Genomic DNA, 22,588 nt, shown 5'->3' with positions numbered 1-22,588 from the left:
AGATCCGATCCTCACTTCTCTCCTTTCTAAGGCAATCACAATACCGACTGAGAAGGCAGAGCTGCTAGTGAGTTTTATCAAAGCAGGGAAGCAGTCTATGCAGCATGGACATTTGCGGACTGGTACATATGACACTGTTATCCCAGCAGGCCAAGTAACTTGGGTCAAGTGTCAGGTCCCAGTGAGTGTTGATCCATCAGACACCTATATTCTTTTTGAGCCCGATGCAGACAATGCACAACTCATAGAGTTAGATGTTGGTGAGGGCCTGCTGCAAATACACAATTCAAAGAGACCAAATGTTGCTATACCAGTGAAAAATAGTACAAAACATGCCATTACTCTGCCAAGAAAGACAGCCCTCGGTACTGTCCAAACGGTAACAAGAGTCATTGAGATGGATACAGTTGAGAAATCGAAGGACAAATCACGAGTCAGCAGTGCTGCAGTGTCATCGTCAGCTGAAGCTAGTCTACCCTTGTGGCAGCCTCCTGTTGACCTCGGCCACCTTAGTGATGAACAACAGGTAAAAGCCAAGAAGATGCTGTGGGAGGAATCGGCAGCTTTTGCTAGAGATACTAATGATATCGGATGCATTCCTAGTTTGCAGATGTCGATCACCCTCAAAGACGATATTCCAGTCCAGAGAGCATATTCCTCGGTCCCTAAACCGTTGTTTAAGGAAGTAAAGGAGTATATCCAGGAGCTGTTAATGAAAGGTTGGATTGTAAAATCAAAGTCATCCTTCTCTGCTCCAGTGGTTTGTGTTCGTAAGAAAGACGGGACTCTTCGTTTATGCATTGATTATCGTCTCCTAAACCAAAAGACCATTCCTGACCGACATCCGCTGCCTAGGATACAAGACTTGACTGACACGCTGGGTGGTTATTCCTGGTTCAGTATTCTGGACCAGGGAAAAGCCTACCATCAGGGCTTTATCGCCAAAGGATCTCAACATCTTACTGCCTTCATTACTCCATGGGGACTGTATGAGTGGGTCCGTATCCCTTTTGGACTTTCAAATGCTCCTGCAGCATTCCAGCGGAGTATGGAGGAAATGCTGGGGCAGTTGAGGGATGATTGCTGCATCCCGTATCTCGACGATGTTCTTTGCTATGCAAAAACATTTGATGAACATGCAGAAGCTGTCCGGAAAGTTCTGCAAGCCCTACAACACCACGGGGTGAAGCTAAGACCCGAGAAATGTGAAATGTTTCAGCGTGAAGTCAGGTACGTGGGTCGCCTTGTGTCAGCTGAGGGAGTGAGGGTGGATCCCAAAGATCTGGAGGCAGTGCAGTTGTTAGCTAGCAAAACACCACAGACGGTGGGAGATGTTAGGAAGCTTACTGGGTTCCTAGGCTATTATCGGTCTTATATCCAGGACTTTTCAAGAATAGCAAAGCCTATCTATGAGCTTCTCCAAAACAAGCCAGACCAGGCAGTTCCAGTGCGGTGTAAGAACAAAGGCCCACAGTTGCCTTCCAGAACACTAGTAGACTGGAGAAGTGAGCACCAGCAAGCCCTTGAACAACTTACTGCTCTTTTAATGAATCCCCCTGTATTAGCGTACCCTGATTTCAACACGCCCTTTGTGTTACATACAGATGCCTCAGACCAGGGTCTGGGTGCCATTCTTTATCAGCTACAGGATGGTAAATTGAGAGTCATCGGATATGGGTCTAGGACACTAACAGCAGCCGAGCGTAACTACCATCTGCACAGTGGGAAACTAGAGTTCCTTGCCTTAAAATGGGCTGTGTGCGAAAAGTTTAGGGATTACTTGTACTACGCACCGCACTTTACAGTATACACCGACAACAATCCGTTGACGTATGTCATGAGTACTGGTAAGCTAAATGCGGTGGGTCATCGGTGGGTTGGGGAGCTCTCAGATTTCCGTTTTGAGATAAAATATCGGCCAGGGAAGTCTAACCTCGATGCTGATATGTTGTCACGAGTCCCATTAGACATTGAAAACTATGCCAAGTCCTGCACCAATGAGATTTCCAAGGATGTGGTACATGCTGTTTGGGATGGAAGCAGAGTGGCGAAGCAAAAAGATGTACCCTGGGTTGCAGCCCTCAATATTTCCTCCCAAGACGCCCCTCTCCCATCTTGTGACCATTTGTCTCTGATTAACTATGATGAGCTTGTAGGAGCACAACGAGCAGATGAGGCTATTAGTGAGGTGATAAAGCTAAAAGAAACAGACACACCACTGACTGAGGGGATGCGCAGAGCAGCCAGGGGAACAACAAAGAAGCTATTCCATGAATGGCGCAAACTTTGCCTGGAAAATGGACTTCTCTACCGGCGAGTGAATGAAAGGAAGCAGCTAGTACTCCCAGCCAAATACAGGGACTTCGTTTTAAAACAACTTCATAATGAAATGTCTCATGTTGGCACAGAAAAGGTACTGCATCTAGCAAGGGAAAGGTTCTACTGGCCCTTCATGGCAAGAGAGATCGAGGACTACATCACTAAGAGATGTCCATGTATAAAGTCAAAGAAGCCAGTGGCTCACGTCCGAGCTCCCATGGGCAGCATCACATCAAATTTTCCTCTCGAGCTAGTGTGCATTGACTATTTACATCTAGAGACCAGTAAAGGTGGTTATGAGTACATATTAATGGTGATTGACCATTTCACCAGGTTTGTGCAGACGTATCCTACAAGAAACAAGAGTGGAAAGACAGCTGCAGAGCACCTGTTTAATGATTTTATACCCCGCTTTGGGTATCCATCAAAGATACATCACGACCAAGGGCGTGAGTTTGAGAACGAATTATTTCACACTCTTCAACAGCTGTCTGGTATCCGCCATTCAAGAACATCACCCTACCATCCACAGGGCAATCCAGCCGAAAGGGTTAATCGAACAATACTCCAGATGCTAAGAACTTTAACGGACCGGGAAAAGGAGAGGTGGAAGGATCATCTCCCCCAAGTCGTACATGCCTATAATTGTACTAGGCATGAGTCGACTGGTTTTTCACCTCATTTTCTTCTTTTTGGTCGCCATCCGCGGTTGCCAGTGGACCTGGTGTTTGGGTTGGTGGAAGAAACAGAACCAGATTTACCGAAAGGGTATGCAAGAAAGTGGGCTAGACGGATGCGGGAGGCTTATCAAATTGCCAGTGAGAATAGCAAAAAGTCCAGCGCCAGAGGAAAGTTACTCTATGACACAAAAGTGAGAGGGGTGACATTACAACCTGGGGATAGAGTTCTGGTCAGGAACCTTAGTGAACGTGGAGGGCCGGGAAAACTGAGGTCATACTGGGAGAAGGCCATTTATATTGTAAAAGAACAGTTTGCAAATAACCCAGTGTATGTAGTGTATCCTGAAGCTGGAGATAAACAAAAAACAAGAACGCTCCACCGCAATCTTTTATTGTTGGTTAATGACCTGCCAGTTGAGGCTTCCCCACATCCAAAAGAACATGTCCCTAAGAGAAAAACACAGCAACAGAAAGGTCAAACCAGAACCAAGGAGCCGCCAGAACCAACAGGTTTAGAAGACAGTCTGGATACTGATTCTGATGATGGTTCAAACATTGGAGGTTATTGGCTGAGGATACCAGCGGGAGCAACAGAAAGGAAGCCTGCCGTAGTCTACAACCATCAGTCCACCAGAGCTCGGGAAAGTCCATCTAGAATGCCTGTAAGACAGGATGAGATAGAAAGAGAAAAAACAGACGAACACACGCCGGTTTTCGATGGGTCTGGGGAGGAGGCTGAATATGAGGATTTAGAATCTGTCCACGAGGAGCAGCAGCTAACCCCACCTTTGGCAGACACCCAACGAGAGATTAGAAGGTCAGCTCGAGATAGGAGACCTAAGCAGGTTTTCACGTACGAGTCTCTCGGTCAGCCATCAGTGCAAACCTATGCTAGGGTTAACTCAGCAAAAGCTAACACCAGCCTGTACTCACCTGCCTACACTCTACCTCATGCCACTCAGTTCCCACACTCACTGACGCATAACCCAGCACCTGCCTATGCACTACACCCATACCCTACTTGTTATCCCCCACTCACATACATGCCTTATGGGTATCCTGCACCTTTAAATCCCCTATTATATATGGCACCTTTTACACTTGCTTGCTAAAGACACTTTCAAAGAACAAGGACAGAATTTAGATTGAGAAACATTGTAATTGGTAAATGGTGGGACCCATTTATTTTTGTCTGGGAGCGTGTGACGCCCACAAAAGTGTGGTCACATTTTTGTTGGTTAATGTTTGCCTATGTTTTATATACTTTGCTATTTTCTTTATTTTTCTAAAATGTGTTGAGGATTGTGTTTTTATTTGGAAGAAAACGTGATCATATTTTTATTATTTACATAGGGACTTTTACCACTTACGTGCTGCAGATCCTTGCTTAAAAAAAAAACTTACGTGTTGTACTTATTCAGCGACAGTAGGGGGCAGTGTTACGTGGCGACTGTGTTTACTTGCGCGGCTGAAGTTCTCTCATAGCTGCAGAGAACTCCGAAGCAGTGAAAGCTGACGCCTTTGTCTGATCCCTTTGTCCTGTTTTCAGGTTAGTAATGTGAAATAACCCTTCAAAAACCCCATAAAACCCACACAAAGGGTAAGGCAACCTGGTTTTATGTGATAAAGTTTGATAAAATAATCGTTACGTTGAGATGTAAGCTCCTGTTTTGAGGTTAGAACACCGAGGGTAACTGGTTGAAGCTAGCAGCAAATGTCTTGGTAAACTAGACCACACGCGTCTCCCATTAAAATTTAACATATTTCTAGTTGTTTTATTAATGGCATCTAAAAACAATCTCTCTCTGATTTGGAATAATATGGTTGTTTGTTAGCAGTTAGTTGTATTTTATACAGCATTTACAGTTTATTCAGAGTGTTCTGTGTATATATTATTCAAACTACTTTTGGATGTATCTGCAGTGTTTGAATTGAGCTTATACATATGTACATACTATGGTTGAGTACGGATGGTACAATTCATAAGAGTAGTTAAAAGAATTGCCCTTTAGCAAGTAAATGCACTGTGTTATAAATAAGTAAAAAAGTAGGTAAAAGAGGAAGGAAGAAAGGAAATGTTTAAAACGGAAAATGTCATGTATTTCATGTATTATGTTGAGAACGGCATTATTTTTGTACTTATAAACAGTCTATGGAAAAGATTAAGTGAATTAAAAGGGAAAGTGACATATGCACATGGTTAAAAAATGTTTCAATAAACATAGCTGCAGAGAACTCCGAAGCAGTGAAAGCTGACGCCTTTGTCTGATCCCTTTGTCCTGTTTTCAGGAAACATAACTGTTATTGTGGTGCCGTCGCACGGTACCCGTAACACTAACGTCGACCATGTTTCCAGACTCTGAGATTGCAAAAAAAATGTCATGTGGTCGTACAAAGGCAGCATCCATAGTTACAGATGTGCTTGCACCTGCCTCTGTGGAGAGTTGTTTAAAGGAATTAAAAACGTCTGTGGTTCAAGAACTCACAAGTGATGAAAAAGTCCACACACCATTTTTTTCAGTGGCTTCAGATGCATCTAACCATGGCACCACAAATCTCTTCCCACTGTCTTTGAGATATTAGACACCAGAGCTGGGTTTGAAAAACAAAATCCATGATTTTTATGAAGATAGCCATGAGTCAGCTACTACCACACACCGCCAGATTACAAGCAAGCTAGAGGAAAATGGCCTGCAACTGGACATGATTTCAGCTTATGCTGCTGATAATGCTAGTGTAAACTATGGGAAAATAATTCTGTTTTCCAAAAGCTAAAGGCAGACAACAGTGGCATCATCAAGGCAAACTGTATGGCCCACATAGTACACAACTGTGCAAAGCATGCTGGAGACATGCTGAATGTTGACATTGACTCTGTAGTGAACAAAATATTCAGTCACTTTTCAATGTCTGCACAGCGCACAGAGGAATTGAAAGCAGTGTTTGCCTTTGTGGAGGAAGATTATCATGTTGTACAGAGACATGTACCCACAAGATGGTTGAGTCTGTGGCCTGCTGTGCAGAGGCTACATGACAGCAGCTATCAAGAGCTATTTCTTGTCACTTGGAGAGAATCAGTGCCCAAAAGCACTGTGGCAGCTGTTAAAAACGGATCAGGATGGTGAGGGGCAACCCCTCGAGCTACAGGCCTACCTGGCTTTCCTCAATAACATACTGAAGATCTTCCATGATGTTGTCCTGCTGTTGGAGGGACAGGATGGCACTGTCTGTGAGCTATATGACATAATGCTCACTCTCAAGACAAAGCTCCAACAGCGAAAAATTGATTGTTTCTTTGGAATGGAGACCAATGCTATTCTCCAACAGTTTCCAGACCAAAAAGCAGCAACAATCAAACATGATTTTTCCAACTTCTACAAGATGGCACTCAACTACCTGGAAAAATGGTATGACTTCACAGATAACAATTACCAGAAGAAGGTTACATGCTTGGCACTGAAGAGCATCTTCACATTCTCCCAGCTCAGTGATGCTGTGGAGGTCCTACAGATAGGGGGAAGACTGGACATGGATGAACTCTATGAGGAGTACTGCATGACTTTGCCACGCCAGCAGGAAATTGTGGAGAAAAAAGCTCCTGTTGTGGAGAAGTGGGAGATCTTGCTTAAGAGCACTAAGACACCAAATCTGACTGCTGTTGCATCCTTTCTCTTCAGCATCCCCATCACCAATGCTTCTGTAGAGAGAGTGTTTCCCTCATGACTGCAGCCTGGAGTGACCAGAGGAACCGTTGCTCTGTGGAGCTTATCAAGAGTGAAATTCAAGTCAAGACCAACTTTGAATACAGTTGTAAGGAATTCTACAGCTTTGCACTTAAGCAGAAGGATTTACTAGAAGCTGCACGCTCAGGCAAAAAGTACAAAGTCAAGAGTAACATCTAAGGTAAGATAAACATTGTCTAAGATATAAATTAGAATATTGCACTGAGCAAGTGTGGTGCAAGATTTTAAGACATTGCTCTATTCTTGTGCTTCACTGCTAGATGCATTCTCTGGTGCTAGAAGTACATTGTCTGTGTGGGCCCAGCCTGCCTGCAGTTGTTGGTGTGATGGAGAAAACTGAAAGACCTATGATGGACAGAAGTTCAAAAAATCAGCCAGGTGTTCTTCTTGGTGCTGAAAGAGCAGTGATTGTGTTATGATAAATGGATGGATAGATGATTATTTAATATATTTTTTGTTTCCTCTTGACCAATTTTGATTTGTATTTCTGGTTTTATTTGTTTTTTTTTAATTAATTTATGTAATTGCTAATTTTATACCCAGTGGTGCCTTTAGATTAGTAAATGTTTTTTTGTAGTCAATTTACGTGATTCTTGTTTGACTGAGTTTTGTTTTGTGCAGATAAACAGCCTATGCTGCATTATCCAGTACATGGTCAATTTGTTCTACTAGAAAAAAGGACTAATGTGGTGTTTGGGTTGTGCTGGAGTTGTTGTTGCTCTCTGTTGTTCGAGAAAACTGGAAAGCCGTATCCTTTTAAAGCACATTAAAGAACTGTCTGTTCTGTTAAGTTTCTTTCATTTATTTAAATATATAAACACATTATTATTTGCAGTTTTATGTGCTAAAGGGGCAGAATAGAGATGTTTAATTTAAAGTTATTTTACCCTATTACACACTATTTTATCTCGATGCATCTTTTTTAAACATATCTAAAATAACCAGAAGAGCTATTTAACTTAGGGAGCCCCCAAAACACTATCCTTAATTAAAAGTAAAGCTTTCTGACTCTAAAACGAGCTCTGTTACTAAATGTATTTGACTGTAGGAAAAGTCCTGCGAAGCAGTCGGTCATGATAAACTGGTAAACAGCGCCCTCTGGTGGCGCTGATGTTGAAGTGCTGCTCTTCCTTAGCAGCGCCTGCGTTTCTCTTTCCCTGTAATTCACTGCGGAATCGGATGGGAAGGATAAATAAAGAGCTTAAAAGCCCGTTTTGAAGTTCCCCGCGCGTATGTGCTCATCCAAGAGCCGCTCCAGCGACCCACGAAGAGGCGCTGGGTCTGAAACGAAACGAACAGCCTCAGAATCGGTTTCGTTTCTGTTCCCCGAGATGTCGGGAGGAGGGGCGAGGTGGCGAGGTGGGGGTCCGTGACGGTTTAGCAGGCGTGATTTAACAGAATGGCTTAAAAATGCAACAGAAAACCTGAGAAAAGATGTGAATAAAATGCAACATGCGCCACGTTTTCTGGTTTGTTTTGTCCTCCCGGGGCGTCAAAGTCAGCAAACAGACAGTAACTGTGCGTCAAAATGTGCAGAAGGCACGGAGCCCCGCTGGCGGCATCCTGCCGGAAACACAACAATGCGTGGCCACGACCTAATAAGGCGAAGGAGATGATTAAGTCGTGGCCACCACTTAATAAGGCGTGGGAACGAGATCCTAAGTGTGTTCTGTGTTCGACTCGGGTGGAACCAAAACGGTTTTGCCCAGACCTGTTTTATTTCTTTCCTGTGGTTGAGGCTCCCAGATATAAACGCCCAGGCAATATAAACGGGTCTGTTCAAAACCTCGGCAGACACACGGGGTTTGATTTAATAATGTGTAGATGAACCAAGCCAGGTAACTACAAACTGGAAATGGTTAAACGAACATGCTGACATACATAAAAAGCCAGTACTTGCTGTATTCGTGTTATATTTATTCTAATAGTCGGATTTTTCTGGGTGAATAAACGCTCAGTGAGCGTTTACATGGCTTTTCTATAATAAAAAAGGCCTGAATCTTTTCCAGCTAAACAGCGCCATCTGGTGGCAGCGCGGAGAGTGATAAAACTACCGGCGTCTCATCGACTTCAGTGAGCGGTGTGTTCGCAGCACGAGGTGCACTTAGTTAGGTTGGGCGGTTTCCTTCAGCGGCAGGATGGACGACCCCCCAAAAGTAAGTTTTCTGCCCCCTTTTTTGAAGACCCTGAGCTGTTTAGGGGTGTCTGCGAATTTCAGCTTCTTATTCCAACTCTCCGTTCCACCTTAAACAGCGCAGCAGTTCCAGAATGGATTGAATGTGTGGAATGGAATCGCTGCTCCATTTAAGGTGGAACGGAGAGTTGGAATAAGACGCTAACTTCAGCCTCGTCATTTACGGCTTTGCTAGTCATTTGTTTACGTTGCTTTTATGGCTGAATGAATCATTTAAAGTGAGCTTTAATGCATTAAGGAGCTTCCTCCTGTGTAGCACCTTCTGGCGGACATTCGGCACCTTTTGACGCTGTCCTGAGGGATAAATGGTCTTTTTGTGCGTCTCAATTTGTTTAATGTCGTTAGATTTTAAAGCGATATGATCAAACCCGAAGCGGCAAACTGTAGCGCGCATGCGCAGTGCTGCGCCGCGGGTTCTGTTGCGTTTTCCTGTGAAATCCTGCAGACGGCCGTCTCTCTCTCTCTATCTCTCTCTCGCTCTCTCTGTTCCCATCTCTTTACTCTTTCACTCATTCTCTCTCTCGCTCTCTCTGTTCCCATCTCTTTACTCTCTCTCTCTCTCTCTCTCTCTCTCTCTCTCTCTCTCTCTCTCTCTCTCTCTCTCTCTCTCTCTGTTCCCATCTCTTTACTCTCTCTCTCTCTCTCTCTCTCTGTTCCCATCTCTTTACACTCTCTCTCTCTCTCTCTCTCTCTCTCTGTTCCCATCTCTTTACACTCTCTCTCTCTCTCTCTCTCTCTCTCTGTTCCCATCTCTTTACACTCTCTCTCTCTCTCTCTCTCTCTGTTCCCATCTCTTTACACTCTCTCTCTCTCTCTCTCTCTCTCTGTTCCCATCTCTTTACACTCTCTCTCTCTCTCTCTCTCTCTCTGTTCCCATCTCTTTACACTCTCTCTCTCTCTCTCTCTCTCTCTCTGTTCCCATCTCTTTACACTCTCTCTCTCTCTCTCTCTCTCTCTCTCTGTTCCCATCTCTTTACACTCTCTCTCTCTCTCTCTCTCTCTCTCTCTCTCTCTCTCTCTCTCTCTCTCTCTCTCTCTCTCTCTCTCTCTCTCTGTTCCCATCTCTTTACACTCTCTCTCTCTCTCTCTCTCTGTTCCCATCTCTTTACACTCTCTCTCTCTCTCTCTCTCTCTGTTCCCATCTCTTTACACTCTCTCTCTCTCTCTCTCTCTGTTCCCATCTCTTTACACTCTCTCTCTCTCTCTCTCTCGCTCTCTCTCTCTCTCTCTCTGTTCCCATCTCTTTACACTCTCTCTCTCTCTCTCTCTCTCTGTTCCCATCTCTTTACACTCTCTCTCTCTCTCTCTCTCTCTCTCTCTCTCTCTCTCTCTCTCTCTCTCTCTCTCTCTCTCTCTCTCTCTCTCTCTCTCTCTCTGTTCCCATCTCTTTACACTCTCTCTCTCTCTCTCTCTCGCTCTCGCTCTCGCTCTCTCTGTTCCCAGAGAGATTTCCCAGGTTTAAAATCAGATTTAAAGTGACAGATTTGTATTTGTGTGATGTTTGTTTTCATTGTCTGCTCAGTTTGGTCCAGTTAAAAGCTGATTTTATCATTAATCTGTTGAGACGTCAAAAATGCACCAAACACTACACGCCCAAAACACTAACGTCTGCCAAAGAAGGAGTTGTGGGAAACTGAGTGCTGTCAGGAAAGGCTTTTGAATGAACTGGCAGCAGTGAAGCACCACCGCCCAGCGCTGACTGAGCCAAGTAGGCCAACAATCACCACACACCTCCACATGATGGTAGGCGCACACAGCGCCAGTCAACCCCACGTTTCAGATCATCCATTTAATTTCAATACAAGATAAAGGTGACGTGCGTAAACGCAAAGCGCAGCTTAAATGATTTTGAATCAATCTTTATCACCGGTGTAAAAACCCTAATAACTGGTTGGGCCTTCCCGCAACTGCAGTCCAACGTTTGCGATAACTTGCGACAAGTCTTTCACATCTTTCCCATGGCTGTGAAGGAATTTCGGCCCACTCTTCTTTGCAGGATTGTTTTAATTTGGTATCACATCACGGTGTAATTTTAATCAGGAGTTTGACTCGGACACTCCAAAACCCTTTAGAGATGGACTTGCTTTTGTGCTGTGGATCGTTGTCCTGCTGCATAACTCAACTGCGCATGAGCTTTAGGTCACAGGCAAACATTGGCCTCCAGGAATTTCTGATGGAGAGCAGAATTCATGGTTGTCCAGGTCCTTCAGAAAAGCAGCCCCAGACCATCACACTACCACCAAAATACACTACACTACCCGCCCAAAACGCACCGCATGCTGCGCGCTCAGACTACACCACACACTTTCAGTTTCTGTTCACAAACTCGCCCAGCCTGAACGAACTTCATGGACTATGATGAGATTGCACAGATTGCTGTGGTAGTTATGTGCACATTAGTTATTGACATTGACATTGATAAGAATGTAATAAGCCTCTTTCTAAATAAAAATGTAATAATGTCAGTCTTCTGTTTTAAATATGTACTGTGAGAAGTGAATGTTCGTTTTGGATGAATCAGATGTTCTCCTCCCAGCTCTACATTCTGTCAGTGGTATCAGTCCCGCACACCCCCCACTCTACATGATGTTGAGTGAAACGTTGAATATGTGTAATGTTCTAAATCGGGATGGTCTTGACTGGACCGGGAGTAAAACTCCACACCTCAGGACAATCTGGGTATATCAGCGTTTTAGACCAGCCAGAAATCAGGACAGCTTTACGATTGACAGCGGGGCGAATTGGCCCTGGAGTCGTCTCAGGTATCCTGCACTGTGGGGCAGCGTTGGTCAGATGTGACTGCCAAGTACTTCTCTAACAGCTTTGTCTCCTTTCAGGGCTACTATGGAGGCAGTGAGCCTGACTACCATTCACCCAACTCACTGTGAGTAACGGCTTAAAGTGACAGTTTGGCTAATGATGTGTTTACATACTTTCCCTCTTTACCGCAAGTGTAGTCGATGAGTAAAGACATGTTTGTCCTCTGAGGTTTGCCTCATCAGCTTTATACTAGAACTCCATGGATAAGGTATGCGACAAGCTAATGTCATCACAGACTTGCCCCTCACAAACTCACTAAGTTGTGTCCAAAAGGTTTGCTTACATGATTTCTGACACTGTTATATAATATTTTATTATCTAGTGTTACATAATCTGATCAGCCATAACATCATGACCACCTCCTTGTTCTGCAGTTACAGACTGTAGTCCATCTGTTTCTCTGAAACTTTGTTAGCCCCCGTTTACCTTGTTCTTCAGTGGTCAGGACCCCCATGGACCCTCACAGAGCAGGTACTATTTGGGTGGTGGATCATTCTCAGCACTGCAGTAACACTGACGTAGTGGTTGTGTTTTGCGCTGGTCTGAGTGGATCAGACACAGCAGTGCTGCTGGAGTTTTTAAACACCTCAGTGTCACTGCTGGACTGAGAATAGTCCACCAACCAAAAAGTGACCACTGATGAAGGATGAGGATGAGGATGACCAACACAAACTGTGCAGCAGCAGACGAGCTGTCGTCTCTGACTTGTCCGTCCACCTTGTAGATGTAAAGGTAGGAGTGTCTAATAGAGTGGACAGTGAGTGGACACAGTGTTTAAAAACTCCAGCTGTACTGCTGTGTCTGATCCACTCGCACCAGCACAACAAACACTAACACACCACCACCACATTACTGTTTCTGCAGTGCTGAGAATGGTCCATCCATCCATCCATCATCTTCTCCGGGGTTCTCCGGGGTTCGGGTCACGGGGGCAGCATCCTAAGCAATGAGGCCCAGACCTCCCTTTCCCCAGCCACTTCCACTAGCTCCCTGGGGGGGATTCCGAGGCACTCCCAGGCCAGCTGGGAGATATAGTCACGCCAGCGTGTCCTGGGTCTTCCCTGGGGTCTCCTCCCGGGTGGACTCGCCTGTGACACCTCCCAAGGGAGGCGTCCAGGAGGCATCCTAACAAGATGCCCGAACCACCTCAACTGGCTCCTCTCGACGTGAAGAAGCAGCGGCTCTACTCCGAGTCCCTCCCGGATGTCCGAACTTCTCACCCTAGCTCTAAGGGAGAGTCCAGACACCCTGCAGAGGAAACTCATTTCAGCTGCTTGTATTTGCGATCTCGTTCTTTCGGTCATTACCCAAAGCTCATAACCATAGGTGAGGGTGGGAACGTAGATCGACCAGTAAATCAAGAGCCGTGCCTTATGGCTCAGCTCTTTCTTTACCACAACAGACCAGTAAAGAGCCCACATCACTGCTGACCCAGCACCAATCCGCCTGTCAATCTCCCCATATCTTATGAATAGAATCAGTGAGAAAGGGCAGCTCTGACGGAGTCCAACTCTCACTGGGAATGAGTCTGACTTACTGCCGGCCATGCAAACCAAACTCCTGCTTTGTTTGTACAGGTCCTGAATGGCTCGTAGGAAAGAGCCATGTACCCCATATTCCCGAAGCACCTCCCACAGAATACCCCGGGGAACACAGTCGAACTGGACTGGTTGGGCAAACTCCCATGAACCCTCCAGAATGCTGGAGAGGGTAAAGAGTTGGTCCAGTGTTCCACGACCAGGGCGGAACCCGCACTGCTCCTCCTGAATCTGAGGTTCGACTATAAGCCGGACTCTCTTCTCCAGTACTCCTGCATAGACCTTACCAGGGAGGCTGAGGAGTGTGATTCCCCTGTAGTTGGAACACACCCTCCGGTCCCCCTTTTTAAAAAGAGGCACCACCACCCCAGTCTGTCAATCCAGTGGCACCGCCTCCGATGTCCATGCAGTGTTGAAAAGGCGTGTCAGCCAAGACAGCCCCACAACATCCAGAGCCTTGAGGAACTCAGGGCGGATCTCATCCACCCCTGGAGCCTTACCGCCAATTATCTTTTTAACTACCTTAGCGACTTCGGCCTCAGTAATGGACAAGCCAGTTCCTGTGTCCCCAGACTCTGCCTCCTCACTGGAGAACGTGTTGGTGGGATTGAGAAGGTCCTCAAAGTATTCCTTCCACCGCCCAATGACGTCTTCAGTCGAAGTCAGCAGCACACCATCTCCACTATATACAGTGTTAGTGGCACACTGCTTTTCCCTTCTGTGTCGCCTGACGGTTTGCCAGAATCTTTTCGGAGCCGACTTAAAGTCACTTTCCAAGGCCTCACCGAACTCCTCCCACACAGGTTTTTGCTTTGGCAACGACTGAAGCCGCAGATTGCTTGGCCTGTCGATAACTGCCAGCTGCCTCTGGTGTCCTACAGGCCAACCATGCCCAGTAGGACTCCTTCTTCAGCTTGACGGCATCTCTCACCTGGGGTGTCCACCACCGGGTTCGAGGATTACCGCCCCGACAGGCACCAACTACCTTGCGACCACAGCTACAGTCAGCCACTTCAACAATGGAGGAGCGGAACATGGCCCATTCTGAGTCAGTGATCCTTCATGAGTGATCCACCACGCAAACAGTACCTGCACTGTGAGGGTCCATGGGGGTCCTGACCACTGAAGAACAGGGTAACAGAGTATCAGAGAAACAGATGGACTACAGTCTGTAACTGTAGAACTACAAAGTGCAGCTATACAGTAAGTGGAGTTGATAAGATGGACCATGAGCGTAGAAACAAGGAGGTGGTCATGATGTTATGCCTGATCTGTGTGTAGTAGGCATGTATGTGTGTTTGAGTGAGTGTATTTAATTTTATTTTCATGTTTATCTGAGCTACAGACCTTTCCACCCCCCTCACATTGTAATCTGTGAATGTTGGACCGCTCATTTTGTGGCCTTTGCGAAGGTTTGTTGGGTGCAAATAAGAATATATGGTATCAAAATTTGAAGGAAATTGTGGTATGAGAAAAACTTTTAATGCGTAAAAAAGTTTGAATCCCTGAATTGAAATATATTTTTTCATAATTGAAAAGCCAAGTATTCTCAAGGTCCAATGTTTCTAATTCTCCTCTGTGCATGAAGACCATTCATAATATTGAAATAACTAAACTTATTCTCTGTTTTTCCACTTAGGACTTTAATGGAGAAGCGGTGTGATATTGATCACGAACTCTTTCTACATGCGTGTCTGCTGCCTTCTGTGAGTTCCTTTAATCATAACACTGGCCACTTTATTAGAAACACCTACCTTGTACTTCCACTAACTGGCCACCTTGCACTTCCGCTAACTGGCCACTTTATTGGAAATGGCCACCTTGTACTTCTACTGACTGTCCACTTTATCGGAAACACCATGTACTTTGGCTACTTGGCCACTTTATTGGAAACAGCCACCTTGTACTTGCACTCACTGGCCACTTTATTGGAAATGCTTACCTTGTACTTACACTAACTAGCCACTTTATTAGAAACACCTACCTTATACTTCCACAAACTGGTCGCTTTATTAGAAACACCTACCTTATACTTCCACAAACTGGTCGCTTTATTAGAAACACCTACCTTGTAATTTCACTAACTGGCCACTTAATTAGATCAATAAATCATCTTAATTGGATTTGCATCACCATCATTATCAAGCACTGGTACATTTTTTTTTTCATTTCTGTCAGCAGAATAACCAGGTTACCAGTACAGGTGGTCTATCACCCAGCGCCAGCGGGGGTTATTATAGTTCACTAAAACAAGACATAGCAGTGGTAAAATGTGCTAAACTATAGTGTCCAATGCAGAAAACAATTAAAAGTAGAAATCTTGAGTAGAAAACTTTAGTTTTTTCAGTGAATAAGTGTTTGGAACTCTTCCTGGTCTTTGAGCTCAGCTTGGCTTCAGCTTTCCTTAATCTACTGCAGTGTTTCTTTTAATCTACTCTTATCAAATATCTGCTTTCACAGCGTTCGTCATAGCCCTAAAATCTAAAATCTGAAACGAAATAAAAGCTAATTACTATTACTTTTCAGATAATAAAACCAAATTAAACTATAAATGCACCAATAAAACTGACCGAACCTAAACTGAAATCAAAACCCAACTCAAATAAAAACGAATAGAAATATCAAAAATAATAACCCTGGCACTCAGCGATTATGAATGTGTTTTTTTTTTTTATGCATGTTTAAATCAAATATATATATATATATATATATATATATATATATATATATATATATATATATATATATATATATGATTTAAACATGTTTACATAATTAACATTAAACATTAAAATAATTAACATAATTAAACATGTAAACATAATTTAAACTCTATATATATAGTACATTTTCTCTGAGTTGTATTTATTCTGTGTTTTTGTCGGTTGTAGTTGTGTATCATCGCGCTTTTGTCGTTCTTCGAGCGCCGCCAGAAGACCTTCTCCTTCGAGGACCGTTTCCCGTGCCTGCGCGGCCGATTCGGCGTTGTGGTGTAAGTGCTGCTCTCCTAATCAGTGGTCACTTTCAAAAAGATGGAGCTGCCTTATTTGTTCTAGAGCAAACGCGTGCCAGCTGCCGCCCATCGGGGTTGATGATTGATGTATTCATGCTCCACCCACAGGTTTTCTTTCATAGCTGCTGTTGTCAGGCTGGACAACTTTACACCGGCAACAAATCCCATTCAACTATTTAGAAAATGTACCAATCTTTGTTGAGTTGCTATATTATGGGTTTCCAGTTTAAAATGCTACACTACCAAGCAGTTGTTCTAGCTAACTGAAACTCGAAAGGTCTTAACAACAGCAGATTTGCCCCCTTGTTAACATTATCTCAAAAAATGCACTGTATCTGTAAAGCTTGTCCAGTCTAACAACAGTGCCTGGGTAATTCTACAGAAACGTCCACTTTTTTATCTCTTCGTAGGAGTCACTGGTGTTACCGATCATCATCGATGCTACACATAATAAAGGAAACACCAGAGACATTTATAATGAAAAATGCATTTTACAGAATGGCTGCTACAGAGGCATCAATCCGCATGTTGTTAATCATGGAAAAGCCACTAAAATATGTATTTAATCCACTTTTATTTAATTTTTTCACAATTAAGAATAAAGTCAGTCACACCAGTGACGTCAGCTAAAAGCTTCATATGAAATCAGGAGCTAAATGAGAAAATCTCTGAGAACTGAAAGACACTGTGGACTCACCATGAGCTTTTCTTCATAGATCCTCAGAAAACAGGGCAAGCCGAGTGATGTCATTAGTGTGACTTTTATTTCAAAATGAGAGATTTTTTGTTAGGCGGTAACACCAGTGACACGACTCCTGGGTAGCTTTCATTACATATTTTATAATATTTATTTGGCTTTTGTTTTCTTTGTCATTTAATTTATATATTCCATAGTCATGCATAGATTATTTAATTAAAATAGCAGAAAAAAAATGTTTTTTTTTTTTTTTTCTCTTCAAAATCTGGCCTCAGCCTTTACACACGACTGTTCTAGATAATTGATTTAAAACCAATATTATTGAATTGAGGCTCAAGAAGGTTTCATTGATAAATAACTTATAGTTTCATTTTAAAATATAAATAAATTGTAACCCGAACATTTTTGAACTGTAATATATCTTTAAACGCTAAGGACACAAAACTGGACGTTTCTGTAGAATGACCCAGCTACAAAATCATTCATTTTGCAAACTGAGCTTGGACAGGTTACTTTTTATGTAAAAGATATGATCAGCTGTGGCTCATACTTGGATAATTGTATAAAGTAAAAATTTTAGAAATCTAAAATTTTCTGTTAACTGGAAGTCCAGTTTTTCAAAATTTCAGCAGAATTTGCATGTTGAGAAATAAATCAGTGCATGCAGTAGAAAGAAAAATGGTTCATTGAGAAATGTATCTACTAATAAGGGGTGGGCAAACATATTACATCACAGTGCTTCAAGACATTTTAGTGATGCATGATTTTTAGTTTTTCTGGCACTTAGTAAGTTGGAACAAATGAAATAGAACCTGTAGTACAACGTATAATAATAATAATAATAATAATAATAATAATAATAAAAAACTTAGAACTACAACTTATTATTTTGGCTTTTCCATCTGAATTTGACTAAATCATAAGGCAAATTATTCGGTAACTGCATTAAATAAAATGTCATTTATTATTATTTTTTAAAAGCTTCCCTTAAATTAACAGAACATGTTTTATGATCACTCATATTGCTACATGTTTACAGTTTACTGCTGAAAGCCAAAAATCTCCAACGCTCTTTGTGTTGTTTTATTAAAGTAATGTTTCCAGAGCAGATCACTGAAGAGACGCCGTCTGTTTATAGTTTAGAGCCAAGATTTGGGGAAAAATGGGTCGACTTTCAGTAGAAAAACAAAGTTCAGCTTCTTTTATTATAAGGGTTTAAAATGACATCACCGTCTATTAGACTGGAGAGAAGAGCTACAGCCTCACACGCCGCCCAGCTTCTGAATGGAGTTTATGGAATATGAACGTTATGAAGAACATGTCCATGTGCGGTTTGGAAGCACCGGTGGTCTCAAGGAGTTGAAAAGGTCCAAAAGGCTTAATTGTGCTCACTTTGTAATGAAAATACACTTTGTAGTTCTTTAAGTACTGATGACATCCACAATACGCTCAGAAAAGATTAAATTATGCTTAGTATCAAAAATAATAAGATTTCCCTTTTAAAATGCATCACAGTAATAAGAGTTGAGCAAAAAACAATATTATTGACCACAATAGTGATGTGAGTTGGGCGCTCACACCATATGACCACTAGGGAGCTGTATAACTCACCAAGTTGAAGTGCATTTTTCTACTTATCTGTATATGTAATACCTGTTCTTTGCATTTGCTGTCGTTAGGCCACTTGACTTCACTGGATCACTGAGGAATCGATGGTCATACGCTTTTGCCATCGGAGCAGCAGCTCCACAGATGATTTACCTCTTCATCGGTGCCATCATACCAATTAAAGTACCAAGCTGGCTTATAAGTAAATGAAATTAATTCTTGCCTTCCTTTCTTTTTGGCCAGATGTTGGTCAGACCATTAAAATGACATTAATTCAATCATAAAACTTTCAAAATACACCGATCAGTCATAACATCATGACCACCTCCTTGTTTCTACGCTCACTGTCCATCTTATCAGCTCCACTTACTGTATAGCTGCACCTTGTAGTTCTACAGTTACAGACTGTAGTCCATCTGTTTCTCTGATACTCTGTTACCCTGTTCTTCAGTGGTCAGGACCCCCATGGACCCTCACAGAGCAAGTACTATTTGGGAGGTGGGACATTGTATTAGTGTGTGTTGTACTGGTGCAAGTGGATCAGACGCAGCAGTGCTGCTGGAGTTTTTAAACACCTCAGTGTTGCTGCTGGACTGAGAATAGCCCACCAACCAAAAATGTCCAGCCGACAGCGTCCTGTGGGCAGCGTCCTGTGACCACTGATGAAGGACCAGAGGATGACCGACACAAACTGTGCAGCAGCAGATGAGCTGTCGTCTCTGACTTTACATCTACAAGGTGGACCGACAAGGTAGGAGTGTCTAATAGAGTGGACAGTGAGTGGACACAGTGTTTAAACACTCCAGCAGCACTGCTGTGTCTGATCCCCTCGTACCAGCACAACACACACTAACACACCACCAGTACGTCAGCATTACTGCAGTGCTGTAACTGTAGAACTACAAAGACCAGCTATACAGTAAGTGGAGCTGATAAGATGGACAATGAGTGTAGAAACAATGAGGTGATCATGATGTTATGCCTGATCTGTGTATGAAATTACTTATAAAACAAAAACAGTGTTTAAACTTAAAGTAGTTTTTATAAAGTTTTATGTTTTATAAAGACAAGTAAATCATTTATGCCGTGTTGTTTCTATGATGCAGTGTAAAATCCTGCTTTGGCTCACAGTCGGACTGTTTGTGTCTGTTTTTCTTTCAGCTCTCGTGTATTTGTTGGCTGCATTTGAGGTGGCCTTGGCTAATCTGCCCTTTTTCGCCTGTCTGTCAACAACACACAAAGCAGTGGGAGGAGCTTTAGGCCTGTTATACACATTCGCCTGGTACTCGTACACAAACACTCACATTTACCTGTATATACATAAACATAAAGCCTTGGTTCCAAAAAAGTTGTCACAGTATGCGAAACGTAAATAACAGAAAGCAATGATTTTTAAATCTGCTATGAGGTGTTTTGTCTTAGCAACTCCATTGTATTTTGTAAATATATGGATCATTCTCAATTTTTTTATGGGAAAACATGTCACAGAGGTTGCAGGGCTTAAAAAGATGCTTAAAATGTCAGGCACAGCTCCAAACGCCAGTATGTAGATTTACACAGTTGAGCTAATACTAAGTAATACTTTTCGTTATGATTCTCTGGTATTTCTTTTATCTTGTTTCATAGTCGCTCTGCATCTGGAAAACAGCTCATCACAGTTTTGTTTATCAGGCAGCACATAACTTTTGTTTTGCTTTAGTGGCTGGGTAATTAAAATTCTGTCATAATAAAGCCAAATAAATTTTTATTACTGATTTGAATAGTTACACCAGGTCATGTTAAGACCTATTTAGTTTTGAGATGAAAGAAAAAGATTTCTTAAAAACATATCCACCTGAATTCCCACTCCAGATGGAGAATGACCCATATGCTTATTCTGAAATATGAAATAAGTTGGGACAGGAGTAATTTAAGACTCAGAACATTGTGAAAAGTAAAAAAAAAAAACAGAATTTAAGCAGGTGATGTAGTCGTGTTTTGCTGTAAAAGGAGTATAAAAGGAGCATCCAAAAAAGGACTCGCCCTTTATGGATGGGTCCAGACTCACTGCTTTGCCAAAAAATAATCCAGCAGTTTTAGAACAACTTTCATCCACAAAACACTGCAAGAATTCCAGGTATTTCAACCCCCACCGTGCAATAAAAACATTCACAGTTTCAGGGATTCTGGAGAAATCTATGTGTATCAAGGGGCAAGGCTGTCAAAGCCAAAGGTCAGCAAAGTCCAGAAACGCTGCTGACCTCTCTGGACTTGGGCTCGTTTGAAATGGACTGATGCACAGTGGGAATGTGTATTCTTGTCTAATGAGTCAGATTGTTTATGGAAATAATAAACATTGTGTTCCCTGGGCCAACAAAGTAAAGCCAATATCCAGACTGTTACCAGTATAAAGTTAAAAATCCAGGCTGAAGACTTGTACAATGGAACAATATCAAAAAAACGCCGCTTTCAAAACTGTATCAATGGGTGTTTTCAGTCCCCAAATGATTATTAAGAAATATGATGTAACAAAGTGGTGAACATGGTTTTTTGGAAGCAGATTTGTAAGTAGCATAAATTTACAAAACCTCAAAATACATGAAAATCATTAAGTTGAGTTAAAACATTGAGTAAATGCATTTGTCATGCTTTCAGTTCAATCCAGATCAAACGGCCTCAAGGTTGCTGTTTTTATTAGCGTTTCACTCACTGTCACAGCCTTTGGGATTTGAGGTTGGTTCATACACACAACCTTTTTCTTCATAGTAATGATTTGAGTCATCTGTGTGTTTGTGTGCAATTCTCCAGGCTGATAGTGGCAGTATGGAACATCGGCTGTATTCATGCATTATGTGATGGAAGTGCCTTTAATATTATGTGCTACCATTGGGTGAGTGTGCTCTATAGAACTTCTAAAGACAAAAACCTTTTTTTTTCTGTGAATTTTCTGTGGAGTTCCCAGAATTTTAGATTTGTTAACAATGTTGAGTCAGTAGTAGTGTTTCCATCCACTTTCTGCACAAATTCATTAAATTATACACCACTGGAGGCGAGTGTGATGATTTGGTCATACGGTTAGCGCAATGCTAATTGGTCATTTGTCCTTGCTTGCTCTCGACATTAGCCTTAGTGGAAAAGTAAAGGAAAAACAAGCCAAACATGTCTCTGCTGGTGTGTGCAGTTGATGTGGTGGCCATACGTCCTGTGTCTGGGGTTCCTCTTGGTTCGATTTGGCTTCATGTTGGCGAAAGACGTGCACAACCGCCTGAAGAAAAGCGCCACGCAGGTCAGACATTCACGTAAATTCACAAACACTCTTGGTTCATGTGGAGATCACAACCCTACCTCATGCTCAGAAATGAGGGCTGGGTCGGTGCTGCACTGTCCTGTCTGTTTACTGTCTAATGTCTGTTTTATTTATCGTGTTTATTGTTTTGTTTCTAGTCTAATTGTTTTTGCACACTTCCATCTGCACATTGCACTTTGTGCTGTTTATTCCGTCTCATGTTGCACCGTGTTGTTCCTTTGAGGAATGTAATTTCACTCCACTGTGCACTTGTACAAAGATGGAAAGACAAAAGCCTCAACTTGATCTACAGTTGTCTTTAAGCAACAGCTCAGAACTTCTAAAGCTAAACCAACCACAGCCCCTGAAAGGTGTCTGACTTTATACTAGCACGTGACATACTAACATGAACGAGTCCCCTTTAAGGCAGCGTTCAAACCAGAACGTACAGAAAACAAGCAGTGAAAAAGGATGTCTTGTGTTGTAGAGAATTGATGGCGGGAGCAAAGTGAATGTGATCCCACTAGTTAGGACTCCCTCAATCATACGATTCTGTCAACACTAGGAGGGTGAAGGCAAGCACAGGCTTCCTCTTAGACCTGCGAAGCGTCACCGCTTCTTTTTCGAACTGCCACTCATCGAACAGCTGGAAAGCACCAACCGCCAGATCTGTTACGTCAGGTAACAGACGCCTGCGCTGACCAGCATTGC

At 42.8% G+C, this 22,588-nt stretch overlaps 1 protein-coding gene across 1 annotated transcript in view; it reads left to right on the top strand.

Moving 5' to 3' along the window:
- Positions 1 to 8,174: 8,174 nt before the first annotated feature.
- LOC108443454 (stimulated by retinoic acid gene 6 protein-like) overlaps positions 8,175 to 22,588 on the top strand; it is a 32,823-nt gene continuing 18,409 nt past the window's right edge. Inside the window, exons 1-8 of the mRNA XM_037532699.1 lie at positions 8,175 to 8,898; positions 11,774 to 11,820; positions 14,934 to 15,000; positions 16,186 to 16,286; positions 18,684 to 18,814; positions 19,774 to 19,894; positions 21,400 to 21,481; positions 21,773 to 21,877. Coding sequence (XP_037388596.1) covers positions 8,881 to 8,898; positions 11,774 to 11,820; positions 14,934 to 15,000; positions 16,186 to 16,286; positions 18,684 to 18,814; positions 19,774 to 19,894; positions 21,400 to 21,481; positions 21,773 to 21,877 — 672 coding nt within the window. The 5' untranslated portion in view covers positions 8,175 to 8,880. The remainder of the gene's footprint in view (positions 8,899 to 11,773; positions 11,821 to 14,933; positions 15,001 to 16,185; positions 16,287 to 18,683; positions 18,815 to 19,773; positions 19,895 to 21,399; positions 21,482 to 21,772; positions 21,878 to 22,588) is intronic.

Source organism: Pygocentrus nattereri, chromosome 22, assembly GCF_015220715.1.
Source record: "Pygocentrus nattereri isolate fPygNat1 chromosome 22, fPygNat1.pri, whole genome shotgun sequence".
NCBI lineage: Eukaryota > Metazoa > Chordata > Actinopteri > Characiformes > Serrasalmidae > Pygocentrus > Pygocentrus nattereri.
Note: the sequence above shows the minus strand (reverse complement) of the source record. Positions and strands in the feature narration are given on the sequence as shown.